This window comes from Lissotriton helveticus, chromosome 6 (assembly GCF_964261635.1).
Source record: "Lissotriton helveticus chromosome 6, aLisHel1.1, whole genome shotgun sequence".
NCBI classification, from domain to species: Eukaryota; Metazoa; Chordata; class Amphibia; order Caudata; family Salamandridae; genus Lissotriton; species Lissotriton helveticus.
The window spans coordinates 2,119,278,739-2,119,297,737 of record NC_136067.1 but is presented as its reverse complement, the minus strand read 5'-3'; the positions used below and the strand labels follow the sequence as shown (position 1 = coordinate 2,119,297,737).

The 18,999-nt window shown below is 45.0% G+C and overlaps 1 protein-coding gene across 7 annotated transcripts in view; it reads right to left on the bottom strand.

The window, feature by feature from the left end:
• Window positions 1-18,999, bottom strand: part of LOC144764093 (NACHT, LRR and PYD domains-containing protein 12-like) — a 324,393-nt gene that overhangs the window by 274,537 nt on the left and 30,857 nt on the right. For 5 of the 7 annotated variants that reach the window (XM_078650252.1, XM_078650255.1, XM_078650253.1 and 2 more), the window contains exons 2-3: window positions 6,760-7,073; window positions 3,411-3,446 (exon numbers count right to left, since the gene is read on the bottom strand). In XM_078650252.1, the coding sequence (XP_078506378.1) occupies window positions 3,411-3,446; window positions 6,760-7,036 (313 nt within the window). In that variant the 5' untranslated portion in view covers window positions 7,037-7,073. Of the gene's footprint in view, window positions 1-3,410; window positions 3,447-6,239; window positions 6,253-6,759; window positions 7,074-18,999 lie in introns of those variants that run through there. The other 2 variants (XM_078650257.1, XM_078650258.1) reach the window with 2 other exon arrangements.

Sequence of the window (18,999 nt, the reverse complement as noted above, 5' to 3'; positions counted from 1 at the left end):
CTCATAGTCACTCCTACTCACAGTTGCTCACAAACATACTCATACTTACTGGTTCTCACTCTCACTTACAAACGCACACACTCACCCTTGACTCTGGGCTCTGGTGTAACTGTACCTGCTGCCTCATTCTTAGCAGCACACTGAATGAGCTTCAACACCCTCCCTCAATCTCCAATCACTCACTCCTTATAATGCACTCACACTTCTTCGCCCACTCTCTCGCACTAGCTTACACATTTTCATACACGCTCAGATTCCCACTCACTTTCGTTATCAGTGACACAATTAAACACACACACACAGTCTAATTTAATCCAGGCGTGGGCCGAGTTCTGCTAAGTGGAGCTCCGCAAAGTGCCGAAAAAACGCAGCCACGCTCGGTGGAGTTCCGCAAGCAGCGAGTGCGGTGAGCGACATCGCTTTCGCTGATTTTTAGCGGCAGGAGTTTGTTCTGCGCTGTAAAATCAGCACGAACGGCACCAAGTGAAGTGCAGGAGGAAGCCACTTCTTTCTGCCGCTCAAGTAGATGTTCTGCTGGAACAACAGATTCCTCACGCGAGCAGCCGGTTTCTCAATGCCAGAGGTAGCGACCTGCCACAACTGCCCGCGATGAGAAATCTCTCTGGGAGGTGGTGTAGGGTACGGTTTTCCTCACTCGCACTCGCCAACTTAACATTGGCGAGCCGGGCAAGAGGAAAAACTCCCTTGCGGCCAGGCAAAGTTTTGTGGAACTCCATGTTCTATGCGAAGTGGACAAAACTCCGACACATCCACAAATAGGCACACACATGCACACATCATTTTTCCCCCCTTACCCTGCTTCCTTAGATGACAACTTGAAGGCTCCATGTCAGCAGCAGGACAGGAATCTGGCGCTGGACACTGGAACACTCAAATTGACCCGTGTCGTGACAGTCAACGTTTGTCAGATATACAATGCTCCCAGAGACATGCGCAGTAGGTCTGCTAAGTAAAACGGATTGTGCCTGTGTGAGGAGACTGTAGTTCAACTACGCTCCTCAGACCTGCAGAATCCAGACATCCAACTACAGAGGGCTGTATTTGAAACACCACTTTGTAGCTGTACCATGCCTTAGCCCTTTAAGCCTCGTCCCACCATCCTCAGGTCATCAGGAGCCTGGAGAGGAGGTCGAGAGGGCTGACCTGAGCAATGACACTGTTCATTTAACATGAAACTTTTTCATGAATGCTGCTCCGTTAAATCTTTAGCAGTAGATGAAAGGGGCAGAGAGTTGTGTCTCACAGAAGGCAGGGCTGCAACCCTGCGCCCCTGATCAGGAGCCGCCACTGCTGACATCTTTCTGTAGATACCGTGTCACTTTTTAATAAGAGAGAGCTTGTACCAGACCACCTTTGATGTTTTGATTCATTGAGAGTGAGGAGGATTCCCTGCTTGCTGCCCTCACCCCCGTGAACACACCAACGTCCATGGCCACTGCCTCTCTTTCCCTATTTAGAGTTTATTGGAGTTAAACTGCCTTAATGCAGAGGGTGAATATGACAGGATTCAGTTTGGAACCCTGGGGGACACCGCTGGTAAGGCAATTGTCTGACACCTTGAGATGCCCGTGTGAACAGACTGGTGAAGACTGAGTGGGTAGGAGGAGAACCAGGAAGGAACATTGTTGGTGAATCCCATGTGTGGCTCCACAGAGTGGCAGAGAGTTGGATGGCCGGCTGTGCCAAACGCAGCTGAAAGATCCAGCAATATGAGGAGGCAGGAGGTATCTCCATCTGTGGTCAAAAGGGCATCGCCTACGATATAAGGAGGCAGGACGCATCTCCATCTGTGGTCACAAGGGCATCATCTACGATGCGTGAGGGAGAAGGCTCTGAGCTGCAGCGTGATCTGAAGCCAGATTGGCCGTCATGAAGACGGCCCTTGGTGAAATTTCCAAAGCTATCCGGGACTGTTTGGATGCAGGTGGCAGGACGCCTTTGATTTTGTTGTTCAGCTGCATTCAACACTGTGCCTCATTCTTTGTTACTGGCCCGCCTCGCGGATGTTGGAATTTGTGGGTCTGCGTGGAATTGGTTAAAATCATTTCTTGAGGACAGACCGCAGCAAGTTTGGCTTCCCCCGTCTTTGACGGCCCCTCAAAGTGTGACAACGAGTGCCTCAGGGCTCCACTTTGAGCCCCCTATTTTTCAATATATATGTCACCGCTCATTCAGCTGGCAGAGGGGTCGGGTGCTAAGATCATCGCTAATGCTGATGATACCCAGCTCCTCTTCACCTGGGAAAAAAATTATTTATCCACTTCTTCTAGCGAAGACATGCCTTACGGCTGTGTTTCAATGGCTCTTCTACGCACAGCCAAGTGTGATTCTTTTATTTGGGATTTTTCCTCCCCAGTTTAGGGAATCACTTTGGCCGGCTGATTGCCCTTTGCCCAATTCTGCGGGCCAGCCCACTAAAAACCTCGGAATTTGGTTTGATGAAAACCTTCAGTTTTCCACACCAATAAAAAAGCTAGCTGGCCAGTGCTTTGGCACCTTTAAAACACTTAGGAAATTTCTTCCCTTCCTTCCTTGGGCAACCAAGGAAATGGTCACTTGCACCTTAATTCTTTCGGATATTGATTACAGGAATGCCCTATATGTCGGTCTGCCAGGGTATCTGTCGAAGAGGCTGCAGGTAGTCCAGAAGGCTGTAGCAAGGTCTCTTGTTAATATTCTGGGGAGATCCAGTATAAAGCAACATCTGCGTGATCTCCACTGGCTCCCGGTGGCAGAGAAAGTCAAATTTAAGGCTCTCCCTTTGGCTCACTCAGCCCTGTATGATCTTGCCTCTGTATACCTAAGGAAGCGACGCAGCTTCTGGCAGTCATTCCGCATTTTCGCCTTACGAGAATTGGTGGCAGCTCCCTGGCATAAAAGGCAGCAGTGGCCTGGAATTCTCTTCCTCTGGACCTTCATGCGATCCGAAACTCTTCAGGAAACAGTTGAAAACTTTGCTTTTTATCTAATGATCCAGTAACTTCTGCCCCTGTTAGGTTTCGTGCCGGGACACTCTTGAGTAGCTGTGCGCGTTATAAATTATAATAACATAACATGGCTGAAGGCTTCTGTAACCCCTCCCACACTCTCCCAAGATGTCTACAACAACACTGACATCCGGTCCTGCAGACAGCAGTTTATACAATTCTCCTGAAAGGTTTACATTTTAAAAAGTTGAGGGGGGGGGGGGTGATTGTATACTCATTCCCCCAAATCCCTCCTTTATGCAGCTGCTGTTACTGTGGGCCATGCCCCACCCCAGCCACCTTGTACAGCGATGTGCCCTCAGTAGCTTCACGCAGCTTGAGGGAGGCTCCGCCCTACATTTAAACCAATCGGATTGTAGAATATCAAACTGACGTTCACTTGACATTTGCACATAAACCTACCTTGTTCTCTTTTTTCACAGCGTCTCTGATCCAAATCTGAAAAAGAAATAAAATGCAAGTAAAAAAATGTTAAAAAGTTACCAATAAAAAGTTCCACAAAGGCACAAACAGGGTGAAAATTAATTAGCTTGAATCTGAGAATAGTTTTTGATTGCAAAATGTCCATTTGGTAGTAATGGAATTCAAGAGAAGGCACTAGAATGGATCATCTCGTTCCTCGCAGGAAGAACCCAGAGAGTCCACCTCCCCCCGTTCAGATCCGAGGCCATCGAAGTCATCTGCGGCTTACCACAAGGATCATCACTCAGCCCCACCCTCTTCAACATCTACATGAGCCCCCTCGCGGCCATCGCATGCCAACACAACCTCAACATCATCTCCTACGCCGACGACACCCAGCTGATCCTCTCCCTCACCAACGACCCAGCCACCGCCAGAACCAACCTACACAAAGGGATGAAAGACGTCGCCGAGTGGATGATGAACAGCCGCCTGAAACTGAACTCAGACAAGACGGAAGTCCTCATACTGGGATCATCACCCTCTGCCTGGGACGACTCCTGGTGGCCCCCTGCCCTAGGCAGCGCACCCAAACCAACGGACCACGCACGCAACCTGGGCTTCATCCTGGACTCCTCCCTCTCGATGACAAGACAAATCAACGCCGTCTCATCTTCATGCTTCAACATCCTACGCATGCTCCGTAAGATCTTCCGATGGATCCCCACCGAAACCAGGAAGACGGTCACCCAGGCACTTGTCACCAGCCGACTGGACTACGGAAACACTCTTTACACCGGAACCACAGCCAAACTACGGAAAAGACTCCAACGCATCCAGAACGCCTCAGCACGACTCATCCTGGACATCCCCCGACACAGCCACATCTACGGACACCTGAGAGACCTGCACTGGCTCCCCGTCAACAAGAGAATCACGTTCCGACTACTTACTCACATACACAAGGCTCTCCACGACCTGGGCCCCAGGTACCTCAACAACCACCTGACCTTCTACACTCCCACCCGCCAGTTACGATCGACCAGCCACGCCCTCGCCACCGTCCCACGTATCCGAAGAGCCACCATGGGTGGAAGATCCTTCTCCTACCTGGCAGCCAAGACGTGAAACTCCCTTCCCATCCAACTCCGTCAGACCCAAGACCACCTCTCCTTCAGGAAGCAACTCAAGACCTGGCTGTTCGAGCAGTAGCAGACCCCACCCTCCCCCAAGCGCCTTGTGACCCACCGGGTGAGTAGCGCGCTATACAAATTTCTTGATTGATTGATTGATTGATTGACTTACAAAATACAAATACATGCACAAGCAAGGGGGAAGTGAGAACACAGAAAAGGCCGTTTCTTGTGGCTTGGGGACTAACGCGTCCACTGTAGGGGCCTATATTTGACCTCATGGTCCACTCAGCCTTTCATCCTTCTGAGGTCGATAAAATGAGTACTATTGAGTTGAGTAATAATAAAAATCTGTTATTCAGCGCTTTGATACCTCTGGGTGATACGTACGCCTCACGAATGCACATGTTATGTGGAGGGGAGGGAGTGCACATGATGACTTGTGCCCTGGGTTTGTCTACGGCTGCAGACTGCGCTGCTGGAGCACCTGGACTCCTCGAGGCAGATTTAGGACACAGGGCCCCTGATCCAGGGTGGCCTCCGCAGAGCAGGCACAGGCAGTGGGGGCAGCTAGAGCCCGGCTTAGATGGCATCTTAGGAGTAAATGACTCATGTCTTTGTTGTACGGACTCTGGCGCTGCACGGCCCCTGCTGTCCCTGCACAGCTTGGAGGGAGCCATCTCGTAGGAATGGAAACTGTGACATGCAGGGTACACGTGGCACGCTGCAGTTAGGGCTTATAACCACTGGAACTAGTGACCACCATATCAAACACAACCTCTGAGCAGGTGCACCCCTTGAGCCCTCCCACTGCGCTCACAATGAGTGGCATGAGGGGTGCACAGATCCATGCAGCTTGGGGCATTTTAACAGTGCAGGCCTGATTCACAAACTACACTTATTACTACAAAACGTACCCTCAGAGTGCAAGTCAGAAGCTGCACTTTTGTACTAACTTACAAATCTGTAGTAGGTCCTTGCCTCGCTCATTTCTACGGGAGGGTGTTGCAGCACCAGTGGTTGGCCATGTATAGTGCTAGACTTACTACGAAAGTGTAAATTACTGCAAAAGTGCTGCTTGTGAATATCAAAATGTGGTAAACTTTCAAAAACTGTAAGTTACTTTTGTGAATCAAGCCCACAGTATTCTGGGGGAATGTTGGCCTGTGACCCGGAAGGTATACATGCTTCTCTGTTGACGGTATATACATGAAAATATACCTATATCTCAGATGAATTGTAAGCGCTGATCTGCACAACACGCAAAGAGCTCTGTATAGACACAGTGCCTACCGCCTTAAAAATGCAACAATCACTCCCTTTGTAAGTCTCTCCGGCAGGAACCCTCACTCGGTACACACAGTGACTCACATGCCTGCGATGCCTGTGCCAGGCTCTCCAGCAGGCCCCGTCGCTTCGTACACACAGTGACTCACATGCCTGCGATGCCTGTGCCAGGCTCTCCAGCAGGCCCCGTCGCTTCGTACACACAGTGACTCCCATGCCTGTGATGCCTGTACAAGGCTCTCGGACAGGCACCCTCGCTCCGTACACACAGTGACTCCCATGCCTGCGATGCCTGTACAAGGCTCTCGGACAGGCACCCTCGCTCCATACACACAGTGACTCACATGTCTGGGATGCCTGTACAAGGCTTGCTGAGAGGTCCGCTCGCTTCGTACACACAGTGACTCACATGCCTGGGATGCCTGTACGAGGTTCTCCGTCAGGAACCCTCGCTCCATACACACAGTGACTCACATGCCTGCGATGCCTGTGCCAGGCTCTCCAGCAGGCCCCATCGCTTCGTACACACAGTGACTCACATGCCTGCGATGCCTGTGCCAGGCTCTCCAGCAGGCCCCGTCGCTTCGTACACACAGTGACTCACATGCCTGCGATGCCTGTGCCAGGCTCTCCAGCAGGCCCCGTCGCTTCGTACACACAGTGACTCCCATGCCTGCGATGCCTGTACAAGGCTCTCGGACAGGCACCCTCGCTCCGTACACACAGTGACTCCCATGCCTGCGATGCCTGTACAAGGCTCTCGGACAGACATCCTCGCTCCATACACACAGTGACTCACATGTCTGGGATGCCTGTACAAGGCTTGCTGAGAGGTCCGCTCGCTTCGTACACACAGTGACTCACATGCCTGGGATGCCTGTACGAGGTTCTCCGTCAGGAACCCTCGCTCCGTACACACAGTGACTCACATGCCTGGGATGCCTGTACAAGGCTCTCCGAGAGGTCCCCTCGCTTCACTTCACCCAGTATTGTCACTGCTATCTCCAGGGCTCCGTCGTCGTCATAGTCTCGGATCATCTGATCGGCGAGGTCCATGTATGACGCCTTGTTGCCCCGTCTTCTGGACACCTCAGCGTGCCCCTCTATCGGGGGGTACTTTTCCAGGAGTGATCTGCATTGCTGCAATTCCTGCTTTTGCAGCTCTTTGAAATGTAAGAAGAGCAGGTGCCTGGCTTTTCCTGCCATCGAGATGGGCTGATTTCTGTTCCGGAGAAATGATAAGCTGCAATGGGACATGGGCACAGTATTAATAGGGCATGAGCACAGTATTAATAGAACATGAACATAGTATTAATATGACATGAGCACAGTATTAATAGGACATGAGCACAGTATTAATAGGACATGAGCACAGTATTATTAGGATTTAGGCCCAGCACTAATGAGACACAGGTATAGAGTTATTGGGACATGCAATAATTGCAATATGGGCACAGCATTTATAGGACATGGACACAGCCTTAATGGGGCATGGAACTAGTATTAATGGAAAATGGGCACAGCACTAATGGTACATAGGTACATTATGAACAGGACATAGACACATTTTTTAGCAATTGATCCAGCACACACGTCAGTATTTTAGAGATCTGTTACACTAATAACCATTCCACAACAATCAAAAATTATTAAGTGGGGGGGAGGAGCTGAGCTGGCGACTGAAATGGCCGCCTAGGCTCTCAGCTCCGCCGACCTTCCCGTTCTGTACACTCATCCTGCAACCTATCCTGAACCCGTGACACGTTTTTGTTTCGGAGAAACGATGCTGCCTCCGGTGGTGTGATCCCGAGATCTCTATCAGCTGTGGAACCGGAGAAATGTCCTCGCTCAGTCCCCGGCCCCGAGCAGCCATGGAACCGGGGCTTTGAGTGAGTGGGACGGCCAGCCCCTGATGCAGCCACAGTGGCCATCTGCTGCGAGGAGGAGTCGACCTGCCCGAACGAGTCGACTGATTTCATCGCCTTTGCCGCATCTATCCTGCGCATCTGGAGGGTCGAGGGGCTTGCATACCACTGTGGACCCGGGTGCCCATATTTCATCTTTTTCCTGCCCGTGTGCCTTTCGGACATTATTTCTTTCTCTCCAGATGTAATTGTGGGCGACATTTTGGGCATCACGCGTGCTATGCTGGGGCACTGAGGGCTCTATTTGGAGGTAACAGTCCTGGCGCTTGTTGAGCCCGCTTCCACGCTAAAGCCTGTAACGCCATGGAGTCTGCCGCCCCTCTGGTCACGGCTCGACCGTGTTTCTGGGGGCGGCGGGATGGTGACCGGCTGGACGCTCAGGAGAACGACATCCTTTCTACTGAATTGCAGCCTGCCGGGGAACTACCTGTGAAGGGGAGTGCTGCGGCTCACGACTACGGGGCAACGCCAGAGATCGGGGATGTTTTGGAGGCTCTTGGTGCCCTGCGTGTCGCCCTGGATTGCACCGCCCACGACCTTGGGAGAAGATTGGACGCCATGGCTCACGCTGCGGGATGTGCTGCACGGGATTGTTCTCGGGTGCAGAGCACTGAGCCACACCCTGCACCCGAGCGGAATGTATTACTTGCTCCGGCGGCCATGGTGTTGCTGGAGGACCGAGACCACAATATAGCTGCTGGGCTGATTGCTGCCGGTGAGGAGGGGTCCGGTGATTATAGACCTGTACCGTGGGTGGAGATTCGGCCTCAGATGCTGCTTCCGACATTACAGCTGTGGCTTGATGGGGTGGCCTCCCCTCATCTCCCGGACTTTGTACTACTGAGCCAGACAACAGGCATTGGGAACTTTTGGTCGTGCATGGAACTTCCCCGTACTGACTTTGAATATTCACTGCTATTTCCAGCCGGCTTTGATGTGCAAACCAACGGATTGTTCTGCCTACCCTGGTCTCCCACACCACTTAAAATGGCGGCTGGCCAGCCGACCTTTGTCTGTGCAAATGATCGCACGGGCCAGGGCTGAGGACGTTTCAGTGCTTTTTGGTATTTGTTTGGCCGAGGACAAAGTGGGACACGCATTACAACGAGTGTAACGACTAGCGTCATGTGGTAAATTATGTTCCGCAGTATTATAGGTTAATTGACTATAATTCCCGAGATTGATGACCACCGGGGGGGGCCTATAGCTCGCAGGAGGGAGAGACCGGGAGCCTGTTCGACGGCTTTCCTCCATGATTCCTTTTCTACCATTTCCTTTCCTGCTTATGTGTAGGTTGCACAGTCCGGGGCTCGGGGGTGGGGGGGTTGGCGGCTGGGAGCCCGTATAGTGATTTTTTCTCCTCCTCCTTCTTTATTACTTCTCTTCTTGCTATATTTCGGGTTCCTATTTAGGGCGACAGGCACACTGCTGGGGGGGGTAGGCCGTGGCCTTCTGCAGGGGTGCGGGGTGGAGGGTGGGGAAAGGGGTTCTTTCTTTTTTTAATTTCTTTTGTTTCCTCATTGGTTCTATGGCCCTTTTTTTTTCTCTTTCCTGTGATGGTGTTACAGTCTCCTGGGGTCTTGCGATGTATCCGGCTCGAGGGATGGGGCGCTGACTTGCTCTGATACGTGATTGTGTTGATGTTTATCCTGATTTTATACTTCATCTCCGTCACCCCTGCTGTGATTGCATTGCTTGTTGACCTTCCGCTCTATGTTTGCTACTGGTAGGACCAGGTATGATCGGCATTGATCCTGTTACTTTGTTACTATAAAATGGACCTTCTTTGCTCCTGATCGTCTACAAGCACACCTGAACACATGTTACATCCTGTATCTCTGTTAGGACTCCTGACATCGTGCTGCCTTGTTTATGTATAATTGACTTGCAACACTTGTGACTTATTTAGTGGCCGGCCAGGTGGTTGTAGGCCTCTGCCTGTATTCGTTTGAACGACCAATAAAGGTTCGCCAAAAATTTAAAAAAAAATAAAATTATTAAGTGAGTTGAATAGCAGAGTCTTCAGATGTTTTTTGAAGTTTTTATCTTTATTCATTTCTTCAATCCAGTAGCCAACGCGTTTCATCCTCCACGGACTTCTTCAGGGCTACAAACAATATATATACACATATACACACAATTAAAATATATACAAGGAATGTAATACAAAACATTACTTTTCACATCTCAATTACTAACAACACGTTAAAAAGAACCACAACCTCAATCTTGTGGCAGTTAGTAAAAAATATATATATTTTGTGCCAAACCCTGTTGAATTCCAATTACTTAAATATCATTTATTTACACAATGTTAACACCTATTTACAAATTTACCAAAAGCACATATTAGAAACACATTATTATACAATCAGACTCTGCTACTTGCTTAATTACATAACCTAAATAGTCTGGGAGATGGTGGGCCTATCAACCTCATAATTCTAGAAGCTGTTGGTGGGTAGATATCATGTATAATACATGCTGGACGGTTAGAGACACTAGGGGTGTACCCGGGTTGGATCAAGAGTCTATATGGGGGCAGTTTAGCATTGTAAAACCTATAGAGTTGGCTTACCAATTGGAGTGAGCTCTTCTTAATTTAGGTCAAGTAACTGTAATTCCATCCGGAGAAGATTCTAATTTAAAATCAGATTTGAAGCCATATTAACATTTCATATATTATGTGACTAATGATTTCACGAGTATTACCTCTGATTCGAATGCCTACCATTTATTTTGTGAAGAGACAATCCAATTTTGTTAGGTTTTGTGCAGTAAGGGTCAGATAGCCCAAGAGCAAGAATCTAAAAAGACGAAAAAAGAAGTGCTAAGAGCTTTTATCTACAGCTGCATTAAGTACGATGCCTAGGCTAACGTGTGGCATAAAAATCATACTTGCCAGCATTTTGCAAGGCATCTAAACATATCTTTACTAACAAAGAGAAAACCCCATGTCCTGATCCTACATTATTTCAAGATGTATTACCATTCTAGTCAGTATATGTAAAAGGTTCAATACCCAGCGTCTAATGGTTAATTTTATTAATGACATCCATGATATATCTTCGAGGAACTAAATTTGTCTCCCATTTTTTACCCTGTCCCATGCTTTTTGAGAGTTGTATATTCCAGGAAAACTACTCTTCAAATCACTATGTGGGGAGCAAGAGCCGCCATGTTGTAACATCGCATCCCACATCAGTATAACAGCAAAGCCCCTGAAGAGCGTGCTGTTAAGGCTCCAATGTTTTGATCAAAGCAACAAAGTTTGGTGAAAATAATCCCAATGTTATCTCGAAAAATAAACACAGTGGGGCATCATCCCGATTTTGGAGAGAGCTGTACTGGCGGCTTACAACTTACTTGAGAATGTAGATCAGGCCGGCTCCATCGCGTGGCGTCTTCTTGTGTGATGTCTAAATCACCGAGAAAATTGTGTCTTTATATAGTGATTAAAATTGGAAAACTACTAGCACCTGAAGCTTATTTGGGTTGTAGGGTTGGTGGTAGATGATCGCGTAAGTCAAGTTTCGGCGTGCGCCATCTTGGGCGTCCCGACTTTATCAGTACAGAACCTATTCGTTTTAGCATTTTAAAACCTATATAGTTGAAGTCGAGCTGAATACGAATTAAAGTGGTAATATAACACTAAAGAGTCGTCTCATAAGTTACAGTATCGCTCGACCACATTTATCATGAAAGTTTTGAAAAATTGGGGAGAAAAACTATTGTTGTGTCTATTATCATGGGTCATTATGTTATGGGTAATATGATCATTTCTTTAAACATACCGGATTTTCTTGACAAATGTATACCTTTATTTGATATAAACACGGCAGCTCGTATTTGAGCGCCATGTTGGTTTGGGATCGAATTTAGATAAAAAGCATGATTTGCAGGCGCCATCTTTTAAAGTCTTGACGGCACTCGCGTTTGTTGATGCCGTCAGCCCAATTTCTTGGAGCTCAACCTTGGGCGCCATCTCTTAATGTGCAATTCCTCGGATTTACACAAGAGATGGGAAGTGCAACGGGCGCCATCTTTTAATGTGTACTGCTAGCGGTTATCGGTGCTATCAGCCCAATTTCTTAAGCTTGGCATTGGCGCCATCTCCTAATATAGATACACTGGAGTTTACAAGTGAGATCAAATGCCATATTAGCGGATATGTTTGTGGATAGATTCTAATAAGGGCGCCATAGTGCAATGTACTGCAGTCATCATATCATATAATAATTTTAAGCATTTTCAAGTCCCATATAATAAATATACGGAAACTCATACTTGAGGGGAAAATTAATAAAGGAAAGACAGTATTTAGGAGTAATTATTATAAAAATCAAACAATGTAAGAAAAAATTTCCCTGATGCAAATTATTTCTAATAAAGGTGATTCCAATGCCAAGAAAATACTAATATTGGAATTTAAAAAAAAACCCTTTTCGAATTTGAACTTCTATTTTGCAGACAATCATTAATCAGAAACGTTGTTTTTGGAATTACAACCGTGATACAGAAAAGAAGAAAGTGTCTAATAGGGACATTTGCTGAGAAAAGATTAGAAGTGTCCTGAATTAAAGGAAATGATGCATTTCTGTATTAGTATTGAGGCCATGGCTAGTTGTCCTCAGTCTACAAATCCAGCCTGCTTCGGCTTTCCTTAGGAGCAATTCCCTGTTTCCACCTCTTTTTGGGGCCTGCACCTGTTCTATTACATGGAACCAGATATTTCTTTCATTGGGGTGGTTTTCTTGTATATGTGTCGCTACCGGGTATCTGGCATCAATATTGCGTATTGCCCTGATATGTTCTTGAACTCTTATTTTAAGGCATCTGATGCTGCTGCCTATGTAGATTTTATTGCATGCACATCCCAGAGCATACACCGTGTGGGTGGTATTGCAATTAGAGAAAGACCTGATTTCATATTCTTTTTTAGTATTGTATTGAAATTTCAACTTTTTATTCAAACCGAATTGGCAAACGGTACAGTTCCCGCAGACATAGAAACCTGCTGGTTTCGTTGTTAACCAAGCGGCATTGCTTACAGTCTTCTCCTCCGTGACATAACTGGGGCATAGCATCTTTTTTAAATTTTCTCCTCTTTTGTGTACCACTCTGGGTTTAGATGATAGTGTTCCAGGTGGCATGTTACCCGATGCAATTAGGTGCCAATTTTTTTGTAGAATGTTATAAACATGGTTACTATATAGATCGAATTGGGTTATGAACAAAACTTCATCATTTTCTTTCTCTCTTTTAGCTTTCTTCGCACTGCCCTTCAAAGTAGTGCTACGATTTACAGTTTTGATTCTTGTCTCAGCTTTATTCAAACAGTCTTCGTTATATCCTCTCTCTTTGAAAGCATTTTTCATTAACTTGACCTGTTTTTGGAAATTGCTTTCCTGACTACAGTTGCGGCGGGCTCTAGTCATCTCACCAAAGGGTATAGCATTTATAGTTCCCTTAGGATGTGCGCTATCAGCATGTAGAATGCTGTTGCATGCTGTAGGTTTGCTAAAGATGTCGCTTTCGATTTTATTCCCATTAAAATATAATTTTAAATCCAAGAAGTCAATAGATTCCCTGGAGTAATTCATGGTCAGTTTTACATTGAACCGATTATCATTGAGATAATTAAGATATGCCCTCAATTCAGCTATTTCACCATTCCACAGCATCAGAATGTCATCGATGTATCTGCCATAGAAGATGATGTTATCATTCCATGGTTTCGACCCGATCCCCCAGGCATGCTCCGTCTCATACAGGCCCATGAAAAGGCCTGCATAAGACGGAGCAAACCTGGATCCCATCGCCGTACCCTGTTTCTGCAGGAACCACTCTCCATTATGGAGAAATGCATTCATTTCAAGAATCATGCGTGTCATTTCTAACAGCATCAAAGTATGTTCCAGATTCGTCGCACTGCGTTTGTACAAAAAGTGTCTCACAGCCTCTATACCACAATCACTTTTAATGCATGTGTATAGACTCTCTACGTCTAAAGTGACGAAGAGAAGATCTTGGCTGTCCCAGGTAAAGTCCTCTAGTTTGCTTAAGACATACCCACTGTCCTTGAGATAGGAGGGCAGGTTTTTGACAAAAGGTTGGAGGTATCCATCCACGAACTCGGAGAGTCGTTCCGTGGGTCCACCATTCCCAGATATTATTGGTCTCCCTGGTGGAAACCCACCCCCCCCTTGTGGATCTTGGGGAGAATATATATACACGGAAAGCGAGAATCATGGGCTTGCAGATATTTATATTCTGTATCTGAAAGTAGGCAGGATTCATGCCAGTCTCTCAAGGCAGCATTGATGTTTTGTTCAATTTTTTTAATTGGATTGTCATTTAATTTAATATAGCAATCTTTTTGTCTTAATTGTCTGTCTATTTCCTTAAGATAATCAGTTCTATTCATAATGACAATGTTTCCTCCTTTGTCTGCTTCCCGTATAGTTATTGTGGGATCATCTCGCAACCCAGTCAATATCTCTCTCTCTTTTCTGGTTATATTATTGTCATGTTTGCAGTGTGAATGAAACATATGCTTATCCTCTAGTTTGTGAATTTCTTGAGTTGAGTTACCTTTTCATGAAATTCATCAATGAAGGTGTCCTGTGGTCTAAGTGGTAGGAACTTAGACTGTACCCTTAGGCCACTGTCCTGAGAGACATCCTCAACTATTTCTAGTGATCTAGCAGTTTCAGTAATGTCTACATACTCGTCTTCCTCATCCAGAGTAGAAATTAGATGGGTGACATTTAGATCGGCAATTGACATTTCAGTAATACATGGATTAGATGGAACATTCAACACACTTTTATGATGTTCAAAGTATTTCTTTAATCTTAGTTTTCTTGTAAACTTGAACAAATCAACATGTAAATCAACAAAATTACAAGTGTTGGACACACAAAAATTCAAGCCCTTCAGTAACAACGTTTCCTCATTCTCAGTCAGTATTCTGTCAGATAGATTAACAATACTTAATGATTTCTGTGCTACATTTGGTTCTACATCATCAGTTATTTCTTCATGTTTGTCCTGCTCTGCTGCCTGGTTTGGACGCCTTGCTTTATGTTTCTTCCCTCCCCTTCTGATTCTGAATTTTGGCTTTTCTTTTTGTTGCCAAGTCTGTATCTTTGGACTTCCCTTAAAAAATGAGAGGAAGCAGAGGAGGTGGGCGCTGTTTGTTTACTTGTTCCCTCCCCGGGATCACTATCAACTGAGGAAAGGGACGTGCTACTTGAGGAAACACTCATCGGCTTGGCATGAGAGTTATCATTCTGATTAGTCTTAGGGGTTACGTCATCATATTTTTTTGAAAAGGTAAAGATTCTGCCATTAGCATAATCCTTTTCATCCCTCTGTATCTTTTTCATTTTCTTTTCTTTCAGATAAATTTGATAGGCAGCCAGTTCTGTCTTTAGAATCTCATAATTTTTTGTCGTGGCATCTTTTAAATTCATATCTGAGATTTCCTTTTCTAGTTTAGATATTTCTTCTTTTATTTTACTGACCTTTCTTTCCGCATTAACAATCAGTATTCTCATCATGCGATAAGAGGCGTCATAAAGTCCTTCCTCCCAATCATCTAGCAGGTCCTGTTCTAAATCCTCATAATTAGGGAAGATTAAGATGCGTAAGCCACGTGGCACCTTTTTGTTCTCTATGTATTTTCGCAGGGTCGCACCGTCCCACCATTTGGCGAGTTCCTGCTTTTTTAGTTTCTCTAGTCTGTAAATTTTTTCTTTTAGGCCCTCATTTTTAGAAATTACTTTATTGGTGACATTAGTATTGGGTTCTTTAGATTTGAATAGATGATTCTCGCTTTCCGTGTATATATATTCTCCCCAAGATCCACAAGGGGGGAGGTGGGTTTCCACCAGGGAGACCAATAATATATGGGAATGGTGGACCCACGGAACGACTCTCCGAGTTCGTGGATGGATACCTCCAACCTTTTGTCAAAAACCTGCCCTCCTATCTCAAGGACAGTGGGGATGTCTTAAGCAAACTAGAGGACTTTACCTGGGACAGCCAAGATCTTCTCTTCGTCACTTTAGACGTAGAGAGTCTATACACATGCATTAAAAGTGATTGTGGTATAGAAGCTGTGAGACACTTTTTTACAAATGCAGTGCGACGAATCTGGAACATACTTTGATGCTGTTAGAAATGACACGCATGATTCTTGAAATGAATGCATTTCTCCATAATGGAGAGTGGTTCCTGCAGAAACAGGGTACGGCGATGGGATCCAGGTTTGCTCCGTCTTATGCAGGCCTTTTCATGGGCCTGTATGAGACGGAGCATGCCTGGGGGATCGGGTCGAAACCATGGAATGATAACATCATCTTCTATGGAAGATACATCGATGACATTCTGATGCTGTGGAATGGTGAAATAGCTGAACTGAGGGCATATCTTAACTATCTCAATGATAATCGGTTCAATGTAAAACTGACCATGAATTACTCCAGGGAATCTATTGACTTCTTGGATTTAAAGTTATATGTTAATGGGAATAAAATCGAAAGCGACATCTTTAGCAAACCTACAGCATGCAACAGCATTCTACATGCTGATAGCGCACATCCTAAGGGAACTATAAATGCTATACCCTTTGGTGAGATGACTAGAGCCTGCCGCAACTGTAGTCAGGAAAGCAATTTCCAAAAACAGGTAAAGTTAATGAAAAATGCTTTCAAAGAGAGAGGATATAACGAAGACTGTTTGAATAAAGCTGAGACAAGAATCAAAACTGTAAATCGTAGCACTACTTTGAAGGGCAGTGCGAAGAAAGCTAAAAGAGGGAAAGGAAATAATGAAGTTTTGTTCATAACCAAATTCGATCTATATAGAAACCATGTTTATAACATTCTACGAAAAAATTGGCACCTAATTGCATCGGGTAACATGCCACCTGGAACAGTATCATCTAAACCCAGAGTGGTATACAAAAGAGGAGAAAATTTAAAAAAGATGCTATGCCCCAGTTATGTCACGGAGGAGAAGACTGTAAGCAATGCCGCTTGGTTAACAACGAAACCAGCAGGTTTCTATGTCTGCGGGAACTGTACCGTTTGCCAATTCGGTTTGAATAAAAAGTTGAAATTTCAATACAATACTAAAAAAGAATATGAAATCAGGACTTTCTCTAATTGCAATACCACCCACACGGTGTATGCTCTGGGATGTGCATGTAATAAAATCTACATAGGCAGCAGCAACAGATGCCTTAAAATAAGAGTTCAAGAACATATCAGGGCAATACGCAATATTGATGCCAGATACCCGGTAGCAACACATATACAATGAAACCACCCCAATGAAAGAAATATCTGGTTCCATGTAATAGAACAGGTGCAGGCCCCAAAAAGAGGTGGAAACAGGGAATTGCTCCTAAGGAAAGCCGAGGCAGGCTGGATTTGTAGACTGAGGACAACTAGCCATGGCCTCAATACTAATACAGAAATGCATCATTTCCTTTAATTCAGGACACTTCTAATCTTTTCTCAGCAAATGTCCCTATTAGACACTTTCTTCTTTTCTGTATCACGGTTGTAATTCCAACAACAACGTTTCTGATTAATGATTGTCTGCAAAATAGAAGTTCAAATTCGAAAAGGTTTTTTTTTTAAATTCCAATATTAATATTTTCTTGGCATTGGAATCACCTTTATTAGAAATAATTTGCATCAGGGAAATTTTTTCTTACATTGTTTGATTTTTCTAATAATTACTCCTAAATACTGTCTTTCCTTTATTAATTTTCCCCTCAAGTATGAGTTTCCATATATTTATTATATGGGACTTGAAAATGTTTAAAATTAATATATGATATGATGACTGCAGTACATTGCACTATGGCGCCCTTATTAGAATCTATCCACAAACATATCCGCTAATATGGCATTTGATCTCTCTTGTAAACTCCAGTGTATCTATATTAGGAGATGGCGCCAATGTCAAGCTTAGGAAATTGGGCTGATAGCACCGATAACCGCTAGCAGTACACATTAAAAGATGGCGCCCGTTGCACTTCCCATCTCTTGTGTAAATCCGAGGAATTGCACATTAAGAGATGGCGCCCAAAGTTGAGCTCCAAGAAATTGGGCTGACGGCATCAACAAACGCGAGTGCCGTCAAGACTTTAAAAGATGGCGCCTGCAAATCATGCTTTTTATCTAAATTCGATACCAAACCAACATGGCGCTCAAATACGAGCTGCCGTGTTTATATCAAATAAAGGTATACATTTGTCAAGAAAATCCGGTATGTTTAAAGAAATGATCATATTACCCATAGTATAATGACCCATGATAATAGACACGACAATAGTTTTTCTCCCCAATTTTTCAAAACTTTCATGATAAATGTGGTCGAGCGATACTGTAACTTATGAGACGACTCTTTAGTGTTATATTACCACTTTAATTCGTATTCAGCTCGACTTCAACTATATAGGTTTTAAAATGGTAAAACGAATAGGTTCTGTACTGATAAAGTCGGGACGCCCAAGATGGCGCACGCCGAAACTTGACTCACGCGATCATCTACTACCAACCCTACAACCCAAATAAGCTTCAGGTGCTAGTAATTTTCCAATTTTAATCACTATATAAAGACGCAATTTTCTCGGTGATTTAGACATCACACGAGAAGACGCCACGCGATGGAGCCGGCCTGATCTACATTCTCAAGTAAGTTGTAAGCCGCCAGTACAGCTCTCTCCAAAATCGGGATGATGCCCCACTGTGTTTATTTTTCGAGATAACATTGGGATTATTTTCACCAAACTTTGTTGCTTTGATCAAAACATTGGAGCCTTAACAGCACGCTCTTCAGGGGCTTTAGCTGTTATACTGATGTGGGATGCGATGTTACAACATGGCGGCTCTTGCTCCCCACATAGTAATTTGAAGAGTAGTTTTCCTGGAATATAGAACTCTCAAAAAACATGGGACAGGGTAAAAAATGGGAGATAAATTTAGTTCCTCAAAGATATATCATGGATATCATTAATAAAATTAACCATTAGACGCTGGGTATTGAACCTTTTACATATACTGACTAGAATGGTAATACATCTTGAAATAATGTAGGATCAGGACATGGGGTTTTCTCTTTGTTAGTAAAGATATGTTTAGATGCCATGCAAAATGCCACACGTTAGCCTAGGCATCGTACTTAATGCAGCTGTAGATAAAAGCTCTTAGCACTTCTTTTTTC